This window comes from Balearica regulorum, chromosome 15 (assembly GCF_011004875.1).
Source record: "Balearica regulorum gibbericeps isolate bBalReg1 chromosome 15, bBalReg1.pri, whole genome shotgun sequence".
Classification (NCBI taxonomy): Eukaryota; Metazoa; Chordata; class Aves; order Gruiformes; family Gruidae; genus Balearica; species Balearica regulorum.
The window spans coordinates 12006325-12021045 of record NC_046198.1 but is presented as its reverse complement, the minus strand read 5'-3'; the positions used below and the strand labels follow the sequence as shown (position 1 = coordinate 12021045).

At 44.3% G+C, this 14721-nt stretch overlaps 1 protein-coding gene across 3 annotated transcripts in view; it reads left to right on the top strand.

Annotated features, from left to right (window-relative positions):
* The window catches only part of SDK1 (sidekick cell adhesion molecule 1), a 407664-nt gene that overhangs the window by 373110 nt on the left and 19833 nt on the right, over positions 1 to 14721 (top strand). For all 3 annotated transcript variants that reach the window (XM_075767122.1, XM_075767124.1, XM_075767121.1), the window contains 5 exons: positions 6775 to 6890; positions 8314 to 8500; positions 9274 to 9411; positions 12498 to 12659; positions 13858 to 13983. In XM_075767122.1, coding sequence (XP_075623237.1) covers positions 6775 to 6890; positions 8314 to 8500; positions 9274 to 9411; positions 12498 to 12659; positions 13858 to 13983 — 729 coding nt within the window. The remainder of the gene's footprint in view (positions 1 to 6774; positions 6891 to 8313; positions 8501 to 9273; positions 9412 to 12497; positions 12660 to 13857; positions 13984 to 14721) is intronic.

The window sequence follows — 14721 nt, the reverse complement described above, 5'->3', positions numbered from 1 at the left end:
TGAATCCTGCGCTCATCAGAGCTGACGCTGCTCTCAGTTACACAACTTTCACACTGGATTGGCTCTACTAGCTGTAGCGGAGCTAACCCTAATTTGCATTGATGTGAGAGAGAGGGGATTTTAGCTTGTAGGTGTGTGCCTGTATGCTTGTTTGCGCATACCTAATGCTTGTCAGCCTCTTGTGTTCCTGTTCATGGGTCCGTCTCTACTGACTGATGGGCTGCCTGCCTGTGTGCGATCATATCCTCGTTGACACAAAAGAAATAGAGGAAAAAGCTCGTTTTATTATTTTCCCCCTTCTTGTTTTAACCACCTGTATGCCCTTTCCAGAGGCAGTCTGACAGTTCTGTAAGGGCTTTACTTTTGGGCCAGGCGTTCTCAGTCCCTTGATGGATAATCTCAGTATGCGATGTGATAGCCTATTTTAGGTTTGTATTAACGAAGTAGAACTGTGGGCTTCAGCAAAAGAAAAGTGTGTAGGTTTTGTTTGCAGGCTCTAGCTATTTTGCAGTACTGCTCCATGAGATTTACCTCTGTTGTAGGCATTGTAGTACAATCGCAGTAACTTTTTCTGCATCGCTCAGATCATGTCTGTCCCATGAAAATCCTGAATTGCACGTGGCTCATTGGGAAACCCGAACCCCGTATTTTAAACATTAGTTATCACAGCAACAGTGTTTTCACCACCACTGGAAGAGATGGTGAGGGAAAAGATGAGAATTACTTCTGCTTGAGTCACTTGCCAGTTTATGAAGGTTCTTCATGAATAAGTCATGTCTGTGGAGTTTTCCTCAGAACATGATTGCCTCCTCAGTTCAAAAAAATGGCATTGGCAGATAACCTTCTAGACTCTGGATCCATGGAAAGGATACTCCATTTCTAGTCCTTGTCTCATTTCAAAGTTTTTTCCAATATGTGCAGTGAATGTCATCTCTCTCCTGTTTCCTCCTTCCACCCCCACCTCCCTCTCACATCTCTGCAGATGGCTGAAGACATGCCTAGTCAGTGCTGGGAAGCTTCCCAGTGTAAAGCAAAGAAGCTGGGGATGTTACATTTGGGTGTCATTTGCAGCTGCTTTTATTTATGGTTTTTCATGACTTTAATACCCTTAAAAATTTGACGTGGCAAAACACAGCTACTGTACTAAGTGTAGTATACAGGGAGGGGGCCAAGAGTTTGCCTCCCCAGATAACATGGCACAGAGTGAAGCTATTGCAGGGGTGCTAGATTCCCAAAGTCCCCATCCTGACAGCTATTCTCTCTCTCTTCTCCACCAAGCTAGGTTTGTCTGTTTATCTTTCTACTTTTGCATCGATTAGATTATGCTCCCTCTTCATCAGTGTTCACAAGGGTGAGAGAGATGTTGTTCTTCTATTGACTTCCATTGGTCTCTTGTACACCAGGAAATTTTTCAATTTCTCTTACACTGATCTATGCAACCATGTAAATCAACACATACATCACATATATCAATATCCCTGAAAAAAAAGAGTATTTCCTATTAAAACCTGGCTATTTCTAGCTGCTTTGCACACACACACACCCCCCCAATAGGAGGTTGGGCTTCTCAAAGATGGGAGAGACCAGATTGCTCTTTTCTGAGACTCGTTTCAAGCTGCAGAGTGACACCAGCCTGCTGAAGCTAATAACTGGCAGAGCACCAGGTTTTGGTGCCAGATCATCTTGCCTGATTGAGAGGGTTGGAGCACTTGTCCCACGTTAGCAGATAGAGTTGCGTTGGAGGGGTTAAGCCCCACGTGTTTTGTATGTTGCGCTGCCTGTCTCGTTGCAACTGAAATACATCCGAGTAACCCCGGAAAGTGCAGTCCTTGGAAAAAGCGCGTACTTCCATCACAAAATGTAGCCTAGCTTAAAACAGCCAGAAATTGGTGGGAAGCATCTTTTACGTTCTAAATATAGCTTGTGCCGCTTTGTCACAGCGGAAAGCAGCTTCGCAGTAGCTGTTTTTGAAGCACAATTAACTAATTGTTATTGAACTAATCAGCATCGCTCACGCAGCATTCCTGATGGCACAGAGGTACTGCTGCACAGGGGAAGCGCTCCTCGCTCCCACCTCTCTTTAGCAGATACTGTAAGAAAATGGCCAATAAATACTGAACGTTTTCCTCTCATGCTGCTTTTCTTTCGTGGAAGGAGTGACTGCAAACATCTGCAGATACATCTCTGTTCTTTCTTGGGAGGCACCATTCTTGAGTTCCTTCTCTGAGCCCATACTGCAAGAAAACCTCTTGTGTTTCGCTTTGCCCATTCTGCAGATGAGTCTCGTTGTTTGATCTTGTGACCTTCTGTTTGTTTTGTTGCATTTGGCTTTTATAATCCACTTAACTGTTGCTTATCTACGCCATAACTTGAGGGCAGTGGCTGCAACGGGAGAAGAAACAATCTGTTCTCCACGCCACTGCGGGGACAGAACTTCAATACAGCAAGGGTGGTTTAGGCTAGACATTTGAAAAAAGATAATAACCTGAGTTATTTTAAGAGTTATTAAAATAGGGACACACTGGCCGAGTTTGTGTGGGGAGAGCGGCGAAATCTGAAAAGAGGTCAGTGGCCAAGATTACACAAACATCTGACCAGGCAAGCTGATCCCGGCGTGGCGCAGGAGGATGGCTTGTCTGAGCCCTCTCCAAATCCTCGCCAGCTCTGTTTTCCGTGACTGTGTGTGCCAGGAACCGGTGTGTAAACTTCGGAGGTGCTGCGTGTGCATGCTCTTAATTGTCAGCACATGCTGCGTTGAATATTGCTGTGTCTTCTCTCTTGTTGTTACTCACTAGGTAGGTAAGATTACAGCTGAGACATCAGAACATGCTGCGACCACCCCGCCATCATAATAATGTGTAGATATATAGATTAGAGGGGTTTTAGGCCTGGAGCTGTCTCTTTCTTCTGTGTTTATGCAACACATTGTGCAATGAGATTCTGGCCTCTAGGTGCTAACACCAAAATGCAAATATATTGATTACTAGGGAATAAAAGCAGGCATGCTGACAAAAGCATGCTTTGATGAACTGGGGGGAAAATGCTTGCTAGATAGAAAAGGATCAGAGGTCTTTACAAAACAGAAATTTGCTTGGGAATGTTTGGAGCTGTGGGATCAAGCTGATGCACAGAAAATCTTCAGTCTCTTTCACTGCATTTTTCTCCTCATTTTTTACCTGCAAATTTATTGAAATGGCATGAGTTTCGGAGAATCTTGTCCCAGACTTGTCTGCGTATTTCCTGACATAATACTGGCATTATAGAAACAATTAGAAAATCAGCAGAGGGGAAATCCTTTGCTACCCAGAAATTGGAGCAGATGTAAGAGCAGCAAGGAATGCTTCATAAAAACAGCCATTAAATTTACCCAATGAATCACAAGGATTTGTAGCCTACCTGTGCCACAGAACATCGTGGCAACTGTCACTAAGAAAAGGAATAGCGGTTTCGTTATTAATGAAAAGCTCGCGGAGCCACACAGCCCAGAGAGCAAATATCCCAAGCAAGCAGTGAGAAAAACTGAGGTGAACCTTCTGCAACGCACAGAGCTCCGGCGCTGGAGGCCACTGGGGATTTGGGACACCTTCTCTTTAAAGGTTATGAGCATTTGCAAGCTCAAACTGACTGCGGTGTGAGCAGAGGCTGTGCGGTACGACCAGCAAATGAGGATAGTGATACGTTTAAATGTGGATTTATATGTGTAACTTTATTCACGGGCTCGTTTTGACTCTCTTGCTGCGTTTCCAGATAGATTTGTTGTCTTTACACGATCCTGCCATCATCATCCTGGTCCATAGTTGTTGTTGTTATTTACTAATTACTAGACAACCTGCTTAGCCTTTCTTCTTACTTCTTAGCTGAGAGAGTTTCAAGGAGACGACCTCAAAGGTGAATTGAAATCAGATAAGAAAATAAATGTTTACAAATATCTGCATGAGATTCCAAGGCAGGATACGTGCACAGAATGAGACTTCATGAATGCATACGTGTTGTTTTCAGGGAAAGTGAAATGCTTTCTACCTGCCAAGAGTTTGGACCCTCAGGGGTCCGTGTCACTCTTGCGATAGTTGATAATGTCACTGACACCTAAAGCAGCGTGAGGTGTGCGGCTTTAACCTTGCTTTTTATGTATTCGTGATTTCAACAGCCATGAAAAAATTCAGAGCTCAGTAATCTTGAACTGCATTCCTAGAAGGTAAAAGGCTTTTGAATTCACCTTTAAAATGCACTTGCTTTTATTGGCACAGGCTGTCCATACATTCAGTGAATGGAGTGGGGTTTCAAACAGGTAGAGTCTTTAGGGATGTGTTTCCTTCTTTTTGAAGTATTTCATTTCACCCTTAATGTAACGTGCTGTCTGCAGAGAGCCACATCAAGCATCTGCAGCGCTTTTCTGCTGTCCCTTGCTGTCAACAAGAAATCTGTGCTTAGAAGAGGAGGAGCACATCAACCTTTGGAAGTTGAACAGAGGGACAGACTTACAGGGCACAAAACCAAACAATTTGCATTTCGTCGAGGCTCTGGGGTGGCAAAGAGAAATGTCTTTTTCCACATCATCTTTTTTTGGGTGGGTTTTTTTTTCCCTCCCATCAAATTTTCCACTGCCGTGCCAGCAAAAGCACAGCTCCAGCAGCGAGAGTGTCAGTGCAGAATGATCACTGGCAGTTTTTAACCATTATGTTTCTTAGACATGCTCCAAAAAGGGCTTGAGGAAAAGCGGTGTTTTTCTGGCAGCAGGCTGCGCGCACCGGTTCTTCTAATGGTCGCATCTTGGAAGCGGCGATTGTTGCAGGCTGGCACACGGGATCCAAAGAAAAATGCTATTGTAGACACTGCTTCAGACTGGGGTACTGCGAACGCTTTGAAGCTGTCAGCTCAGGACAGACAGTGGTGTCACTACCTAGAGAGAAAATACATTGCTAAAGTGATCCATTTTCTTCTGTGATTGTACATATTGCTGTTTCCCTGAGCGTGTCATCATCTGCAGATCTCCGAGATGTATTTTCAGGTTTGTACTCTGTGATCGGTTTGGCCTCGCACTCTGATGTGTGCTGTGAAAGGCTCAAAATCCTGAGATTTTTGGTCCTTAACAGAACAGCGCTACATCGCACTGAACGCAGCGCGCTGGCTGCTCCCTTCGCTCCTCCGCAAAGTGCAGAGGACAGGGCGGCCATTAGACGAGCGCACCCCTGTGAACAAGCCGTATTTTACCAGTGGTCATTGTCACCTCGTGCATTTGCTACATCCAGCATAAAGGCAACAAGAAATATAATAAACAAAGAGTTTTAACTGAGCACCGGGATAAAGGCTATTTTCAATTTTGCCTTTCATGTTTTAATTGTACAGCAATAATTTTGCAATAGAGTTGCCGATGGCAAACATGCAAAAGACATTAACTTTATTTATGTTTTGGATTATTAATGTGGCTGTTAAAATTCCTCCAGTTAGTTTTGATTGAATTGTTTTTTTGTGCGATTCTGTCGTTTAATGGAGCGGTAAATAAGAATTTCTGATAATGAGCCCAAGCATCTGTCACAACAACCTGGCGCTGGTTATTAACATTTCCATTAACGGCAGGGTGGGCAGTGATAATATGGAAACCACACAGTTAGAACAAAATAAATAGTTGGTGTCAGGCTGAGTGGGTGTTAATTACTATTTTATTTTATAACTCGGGGGGGAGGGAGTATTGGTAGAAAAGTGTGACTTATGAAGGTCATTCTCTCTAAAGAAAGAAGTCTCCGGAGGAACAGATAACTGGGGCTATCTACCTCGAGTAGTGAATGTTTTATGGCTTCTATTTATGGCCCGTAAAGGGGCAGAGAGAAGAGAGACAGCTTTCTCAGGTGGTCTGGGTGAAGGCTACGGCACCGTCAACACAGAGGAAGGAGAAGCACACCCTTTGCCCTGCCTTTCTCTTCCTACTTCTGGAGTTTGAGCAGGACACGCTTCGGCACCTTTTCTGTAAGCAGAACATGTGCCGGTCTGTTAAGACCTGCCGGAGGCAGAGGCAGCAGGTCGGGAAAACAGACCGTCCTCGCTAGCCGCTGGGGAAGAAAATCCACCTGCACCAAGTTGGATCCCGACAAAGGGAAGGATAGTGTGACCCAGGTGCACTCAAAGATTAGTTTTCTAGTACAGCACAATGCAAACAAGAAACGCCATCAGGAGCCAAAGAGGGCCAGCATGTATATGCGAAGGTATAATGAAAGCAGAGCGAACAAGTAGCAAACTAAAAGTCATTTTATCATACATAAAATATTAGTTGAACTGATTAGTGTCTGCGTGGTTCTGGAGGTAACTTTAGACAGTATTTTGGCCTTAATTCTTGGAGCCTTGCGAGCAGGCTGCTATAAAGACTTGCTGCTGAGTGGGAAGCTGGGCTGAGGGTGGCAAGGGGGGTGCCTTGCTCCCAGTTACTTTCAAGAGTGGTCGGTGAGGAGCGCGGTGTCACCGCTGAAGGCAAGCCCCAAACGTTACCGTAGAACGAAGACAAAATTCTCCTTTCTCTTCCAAAGCTGCGGGTAGGATGGAGCAGATTCAATATCTAAGCCAGTCTGTGTGGCACAGAACAGAGCCACCTCCGGAGGCTCGGCTGCTCCTCAGTCCACGTGTGCCGAGACTTCCCTGCGATACAGATACCTCCAGGGCTGACTGAGCTGACTTGTGGCGTAAACAGAGTCTGTCCTGGGTCCTTCTGCAAACGGAAAATTGCAACCTGGATATGAACTAGTTCTGCTTGTCACTATTAATTCTTCTGTCCTTTCTCTCTAGCACCGGCGCTGGCCCCACAGAACATCCAAGTAAACTCCCTTTCTGCAAGCCAGCTGGAGCTCACCTGGGACCCCCCTCCTGCCGACAGCCAAAATGGGAATATTCAAGGCTACAAGGCAATCCTCCTGTTTCTGCTGGTTTCATTTATCTTGCTTGGCGTTGCTTTTACTTGTGAAATAGCTCTACAAACTACAGTTGCCCTCACTGCATAAGGCAAATTAAAACAGCGTTCAGACGGCAGTACGGAAATGGCACTAAGTCCTAAAATCAAAAGAAAGAGAGTGAGACTGAGGGGGAAGAAAAGGAAAAAAGTATGTTGCTATTTGTGGAGGAGGAGAGCGTGGGGAAACAGGCTATGCAGATAAGGAGGCAGCTCCCCTTATGCAGGCAACAAATCTGCTCCAAAAAGCAACAGTCACACAAGGGCTAGGGGCAAGACATGTATTCTAGAAAATTAACTGAGCTTTCTATCTATCAAATGTTGCAAGCCATTAGGAAAAACAGAACTTTCTCCAAGCTAGAAGCCTGAGCCAGGTCAGATTTCGGAACAATTATTTCATTTCCTTAACTATAACAAAATTAAATCATAGCATTAATTGCATTTGGTTCATAGGAGATGAGCACGTTGCAGAGGCATGATGTTTAGCTTCTCCAGCATGAGAATGGACCCTCAGAGAGTGGAAACGGGCAAGTCTACAAACACTGGAGCTTGGCTTGGGTTCAGCGTCTGGCTCTGCCTCTCCATGAATTTAGGTCCATAAGCAAAGCCAAGCCAATGTGAATAATCTGGCATCCCTTCTTGGCAGTAGCAAGCATCCTTATATATCAATTCATGTTCTTTTCCTTTTGTACATATATAGATGGCTCTAACAGCTTGGCTCGTAGAGACAAGGTGGAGTCTTGCCTTGGCTCATTCTCTCAACTTTCTGGCTTGCTTTGGCCTGTTGTAATACTCTCGCTGCCAGGCCTGTCCAATAAGTAGGGCTGGCACCACTTTTCCTCTTGGAAACGACTTCTCCAAAGCCCAATTTTATGGCATCAGGGTAAAAATTATGTGAGGAAAGAATGGGGGAGAGTACCTCAAGGAACTTTAGGGGAAGTCTTTATTACCCTCATCAGGAAGGCATTCGCTTGGCTGTCCTGTGAACACAAACGGTGAAACCTTTGTGTGCATGTGGAGGTGAATTATGGAATGTCGTATCAGGATGCCAGTGCTGACAGGCAGCTAGCGTTTCAGGGAGAATTTGAAAACTGACCTCTCATCACTGAAGTCTGGCAGCTCATATCTGCTGTCGTTAGGCCATATTCTTCAGCTTGTGCTCTATTTTTGAGTGATGTACTCAGCTAGACTACTCAGCTGGACTCAGGGGAATTTGCCAAAGGAAGAGAAAAGATTGGGCACGTGGTGGAAAGCGCTAGTATCCCATTTAACAGAGGAGTCTAGAGCAAGACTGCACCATCTTCCTGATCTTTTATAGCTGCAACGCCCAGGTATTTTCTAGATGTAGGATACACTAAAACATCTCACTGTCTCAACAGATTTATTACTGGGAGAGCGACATCCAAAATGACACAGAGAAAGTGAAGGTCCTTTTCCTCCCGGAGACAACCGTCCGGCTCAAAAACCTGACCAGCCACACGCGGTACATGGTCTGCATCTCCGCCTTCAATGCAGCCGGGGACGGCCCCAGGAGCAGCCCCTCGCAGGGCAGGACGCACCAGGCTGGTACGGAATCGTTGTCTTGTCTCAAAGCACAGACCTGGTGATAATCAGCGTGTAACTGGGCAAGGGCTGAGGGAAATGGGTGGATGCAGGAGGGCACTGGTGGTTAGATTTAGCTTTTGGATGGGTCATTACATCGTAATGGTCCTGAAGGGAAAAAAGGGACCAAATAAATGGACCATGTGGGAAAGAGAGCGATAGGGCAAAAACGAGAACGAACTGGCAAGAGAAATGATCCCTTCACAAGGTTTCTGGCCTCTGCTATCACTCCTGAAAATTTGAAGGAACTTGTCTCCAGTGCTTGCAAATCCCCCAAACAGTCCTGCAAGAGAATGATTGTGTTTTTTATAATTACTCTTTTTTTTTTTTTTTTTTTTTTTAAGCCACCAGTCAGACTGGGATGTGTCTGTGCTGGACATGACCGTGGTGGGAGCACTGCAGCACAGGGGGGAGGCAATGCCCTCATTGGGGGCTGTGAAGAGGAGGTGTGCACTCGGGCTGTATGCTAGCGTAGTGCCCTTCTGAGGGTCTTTTCCTCCTGCATCCCTATCTCCTTGCTTGCTTTTGAGGTTCAGCTTTGCAGCTCAGAGGCTGCTTTTCTTAGGACAGGCTGGGTTTCTGATTGATTACAGGACATTTGGATACAATTGACAAATCCCGTTCTCAGCTTGTTTCGTTTAGATTTAGACTGGGCAAATAATCCAATGTTTTATAATATATATGTATATCCAATTGACTACTCCTACTCCAATTTAATCTGTTTGTAATCCTTTCAGCACCCAGTGCTCCCAGCTTCTTGGCTTTCTCCGAAATCACTTGCACTACACTCAATGTGTCTTGGGGCGAGCCGACAGCAGCAAATGGAGTCCTGCAGGGTTATCGAGTAGTTTATGAGCCTTTGGCTCCCGTCCAGGGTAAGAAAGACCTCCAATCATACATATTCACGGAGAAATGACAGAAAAGCACTGTAGCATCTTTTATCTCTGCCCAATTTCCTACTTGCTCTCTGCCATTTTCCAAGAGAAGCCAGGTGGCAGAGGGTAAGTAAAACAATTCCGCTTTTGCCAAAACTGTTCAGTAAGCTATAATATTGTGGAATATAGCTTTTGTCTGTCCTCTCTCATTTTCTTGCACAAACTATATTCTGTGTGATTTGAAAAGTTATTTTACTGCCATCATTACCCGGTACAGGCAAAGAGAAAACTCAGCCTGAGAGTGCCTGATTGTCTCCCTGTGTTGCGCTTTGAAATTGCTGAGTAGGCTCCATCCCAGAATAGTCGTCAGACACATTTGTGTTGCTTATCACATCATGTGTCACTTCTGTTATCGCAAAGATCGCCCGGGCATCAAATGTGCTAGTCGTCACTGGTACCACTGCTGCTTTTGACAGGGGAGAATAACTGTGATAGAGATTTAGTCGTGTCTGTTTACTCGGAGTTTTCAAGCAGCGTTTTTAACCCAGCACTAGATTTAAGCTAGACCATAACAATGCGGTGGCCACAAATGTTTCATTAATTTGCCAGAACAGCAACAGAGAAGGATTTGGCAATTTCTCTGAAAACAAATGTAAATTCATTCCAAAGGTGAATTAGAGAAGATTAGAAAGTTTGGGGATGGTCTTATTAATATTTTTATGTTCCTGGTAGATCGCCAATAGTTCAATAGGATGTCCAGCTTTGGCAGCGTGACAGCAGGGAGAGTAATTTCAGCCATTGCCAATCCATTTTAAACTCTTTTCCAAAGAAATAAGGATATCAATCACTCGTATTTGCTTTTTCTGTAAGGAATAAAGATCTGTATTGTCTGAATATCCATGTCTCATGCACTGAGAAAGTTATATTCAGGAATGAAAACATGAGAATAAAAGCACTGTCAGCCTTTATGGCTGGCAGGTCTGAGCACAAAGAGCTAATGCAGAAAGCATTTCTAATTCTGACCAAGAAATGTAGGCAGGGTATGCAGGATGTTCGGGCTCTTTGGGCATTTCCTGCCTTTTATTCATTCCTACACAAGGTTTAAGAATACATTTTTTTCCCCTGAAAATATGGAAGTGACAGATCATGTTTTCTCTGCATGCATTTGACTTAACATCCTCAGAATCTTTGTTTTCGTTTCTTTTCTTCCCCACCTCTGCCCGTGGTATCTCTAACTCCAGTTTGTCTCTCCTTCCCCTGTAGAAGATTGCTGATGTGAGCAGGGAGGTTATAGAGGGCTTTTGCTCAGATTCTAAATTTTTGCCTGAATTTATTTTCCCATTTCTTCCCATTTGCTCTTGTGCCAACATTTTTCTTTCAGCAAACATATTTATTCCCCCACCACGGTAAGTAATCCCTCCCTCGATGTCATCATTTTCCTCTGACAGAAAAGCCATGCTCCTTTGTTTAGAGAGCAAGGTAAAGCCAAACTCACTTGAAGATGGAGCGTGTAACGGTGCTGAACGCAGGCAGCGAGGCTCCCGAGGCCGGCAGCTGCCAGACCCCACGATCCCAGAGGGTCCTTCCAGCCCCAGGCCCCACGTTCCTCCCTGCCAGTACTACAGTGCGACAACTTGGGTGGACCAGACCCCCTGCAGCTTTTGACTTTACACCCATTCGTGATTTTCGGCTGAGCATCCTCGCCGTTGTGACACCTCCTGCGTTCCCACCCACAAGCCACCGCTTAAAACCTGCACATTTTGCAAAACTTTCTAACGACGATCTGTTCTTTAGCACAGTCTTCTCCCTGTTTGACCTTTTATTGTTTAAGCTTTGCAGTGTTATGTTTTACACAATCATAGACAACAAAATTGCCCTGGAGCCTTTTTTAACAGTTCCTTTTTTTTGGAACATAGCTTCAAAATGACAAATGCTTCCTGATTTGTCTCGGAGAAATGAAATAATACACCTAGGGAAGGAGGGAGCACTTTTACTGCTTCCTCGTTAACCACGGAAAGGTTCCCTGTGTTATAAATTGTATCTGGGAGAAAACTTTGAACAGAAATTGTATGGACATTATTCTTTATTTAACAGATAAAAACTGAAAGCATCATCTTGATTTGCATAAAATAAGCATCTGGATTGAAAAACATCTTCCTTCTGCATTTTTCTGGAAAGATAAACTAGCAAGCAGCCTTCTCTAGTGGGAAAAATCTTCTCCCACTTCCTATCATCTTGGTTTGAAATGTGTTATGTACATCTATAGAACCAGAAGGACTCTGTAAATTTGAACTTTCTGTTCTGTAAAACATTTTATAAAATAAAATTCTTTCCATTGACTTCTACAAAATTTCAGTGAAAACTGGATTTTTTGTTTTCAGTGCACTCATTGCCACTGTGCCCTTTATGCAGCATTGAGAACCCAAACGTGAAACTAGCTTGAACTTTGATGAAAGAAACAGCACTGATTTTAATTCATCCATGTAAGAAAAATTATTAGAGTGAGAAGAGTGAAACCCAAGTTGTGACTTCAGCCTTGCCCAAGCTAATAGTGCTTTGATTGCATCCCCTACTGCAGTGGCATTCTTACCAGAAGTTACCTGTGAGAGATATGTCCTTCATTCCACATTCACTTGGTGATGGTGGAAATGACAGGAGGAGATGAAAGGAAAGAACCTGGCCCTTGTTTCTTGCTCCAGGCAATGTCGCAGGTTACTTGGCAAAGCAGCAGTGGAGAAACGCTTGCTTAGGAATCAGGCTACAACATGCAGTCCTCTTCATTTACCTCCTCCTTTCTTCCCAGAGTAATTAGGGGAGTTGCGTGTAGTCTCTTGGTAATTTCCCAGTTGTGTTGTAAGGTTTTTTTTCTTGTCAGTACCCACTTATCAAGCTTAAACTCTAATTATACTTATCAGTGCTGAAAATTGGCTATTATCACTACTTAAACTCCTGCTAATTGTAAGAAATACTTTCTTAGCAAACTGTTAGATAATTTTACTTACCATCTAGACGTAATAAGCTCCACTTGATTTCTTTTTTTGCATTGCAACCTTCTCTTTTTTTTTTTATCTGCATGGCTGTTCCAGGGGTGAGTAAGGTGGTGACTGTGGACATTAAAGGCAACTGGCAACGCTGGTTAAAGGTCCGAGATCTCACCAAGGGCATGACCTATTTATTCAGAGTGCAAGCCCGAACCATCACCTATGGACCTGAACTGCAAGCCAACGTCACAGCTGGGCCAGCAGAAGGTAAGTGGAACCATAAAACCATGTCGCAAGCCAGATCAGTTATACAAACATGGTCCAACAGCGGGGAATAATGCACTCAGGGCTTCACAGGAATTTCCAAGCCAAGGAGAAGCTGAGACAGGAGCTCAGGACATGATTCAGTGGGTTTCACAACTGCCTGTGAAAAACGTGTTTCCTTTTTTCCTGAAATCTAGAAGTCTGATGTGAACAAGCAGAACAATGTTGAATAAATTGTAACACAAATGGCCTGGCCAGGGATTTCAAACTGCAACCTGACAGCATGGTGCATAGTTCTGACTATAGCTCTGCCATGGAGTCAGAACTGGAATAACTCTGCTGAAACCAGCAGAGGGTCCTGGATGTAAAACCAGAAAGAACTTACAATTACTCTCTCCTGACACTTTGGCTTATGCCCTGGGAGAGATCTACGAATTTCCTGATATGTCAAGAGGAGCAACAGGCTGAACGTCAGCGTTCCCTGTTTGGTTCAATGTCTGTACCAAAAGAGTTTGGTTTCTTATTTGATCAGTGCTTTTGATAAACAGATAATCTAACAAAGCAATTGCCCTCCAATGATACCAGCCTGTCCAGTAAATCACAAAACATCAGTGCAATGGTTCTGAATTTTGCTTCTTTTCCAGCTCAGGAAAATATTTGTTCCCTCAAGCAGAGCCACGTGTGGCAGTTCCACCCTTCTGGGTGCCGGCAAACTTTCATTTTATCACGCTGCCCTCCGTAGCCATTATCTGGGGCAGCAGTGCTGTGGATCCACAGTCCCGCTCTCATGCCCCACCACAGACAGGATAAAGCAGGAATCCTAACGTGGCCGGGGCATCCTCCCAAGTGAACGGGCAGGCAGCTGTCCCCATGAACCTCCCCCTGAGGCTGGTTTCACCTCTGAAGACAGAAATAGCAGTGGCAATGTGCAAGCGCTGCAGATATGCTAATGTTTAAAATGAGAGTGTTTTTTCTTTTTCCTCCTTAACACAGGTACCTGTAAAACCCAGCCATTGATATGTAACTGCTGGTACTAGAACTATGAAATATTTAAGTCAATAACCCACTGAGCTGGTTTATGTTGTGTATATGCTGGTCAATACTTCTAGATATTTTTTCTCCCCTATATCAGTAGAAGAAATGAATGCTGCAGTCTGTCTGTGATACCACCACCATTTGCTATTCTCGTTTCATCCTTCAGGGTCGCCTGGTTCCCCTCAGGAAATTCTGGTGACAAAATCTGCTTCTGGGCTGACGCTACAATGGACTGAGGGAGATTCAGGAGAAAAACCCACAACTGGCTACATTATAGAGGCACGACCTTCAGGTAAGCCATGGGAAACACAGAGAGCTTCATGTCATGAGTTCCCTTCCTTCTGTCCACCCTGAAAGCCATCCCGCAGGGGAGAGGCTGTCTGTCATTCCAGTAAGGTAATGGGACTTTGCGAGAGAATGCTATCGCCAGCCAGTATTAAACTGTTGCTTGTTTATTATGTGGTTTAGCAGATTTTCTCCTGTTTAGGAACAGTTACAGAAAATTACCCTAAGTACTCTGGCTTTCACTGTGCTACATCACTGGTAAATCATCCAACTGATGAGCTAATATAGTTAATAATTAAAACTCACTTAAATGCTTACAGCATCTTTCATGCACAAGGACTAATAAGTACTTGCAAACTGTATTTTGAGGACCACAGATAGGAATCTGTCCTCTTCTGCAGCAGAACACAGCAGCTAATTACTGTTTTATGGTTAATAACAGGGCTAGGACTTTAGTACCACGTACACATCGCTTTTTCCATTTGTTCTGCAGGGAGGGCACTGTGGGGAGAGGAATCCCCTCATCACCACAGTTTTTCTTGGTGCTTTCCCAGAGCTCCTTTGCTTCTGGGATTTGCGTCTTACTGAAGCTGCTCTCTGTTTTCCAGACTATTTCCCCAGCTGGACAAGGTCATTTTAAAAATAGGCATATGCTCCAGGCTGTTCACAGCCTCTCCCACCTTGGTAGCCTTTGCAAATTCAGTAAGCGCGCACTTTGTGGTAACCAAGTCATTAAGAAAAAACA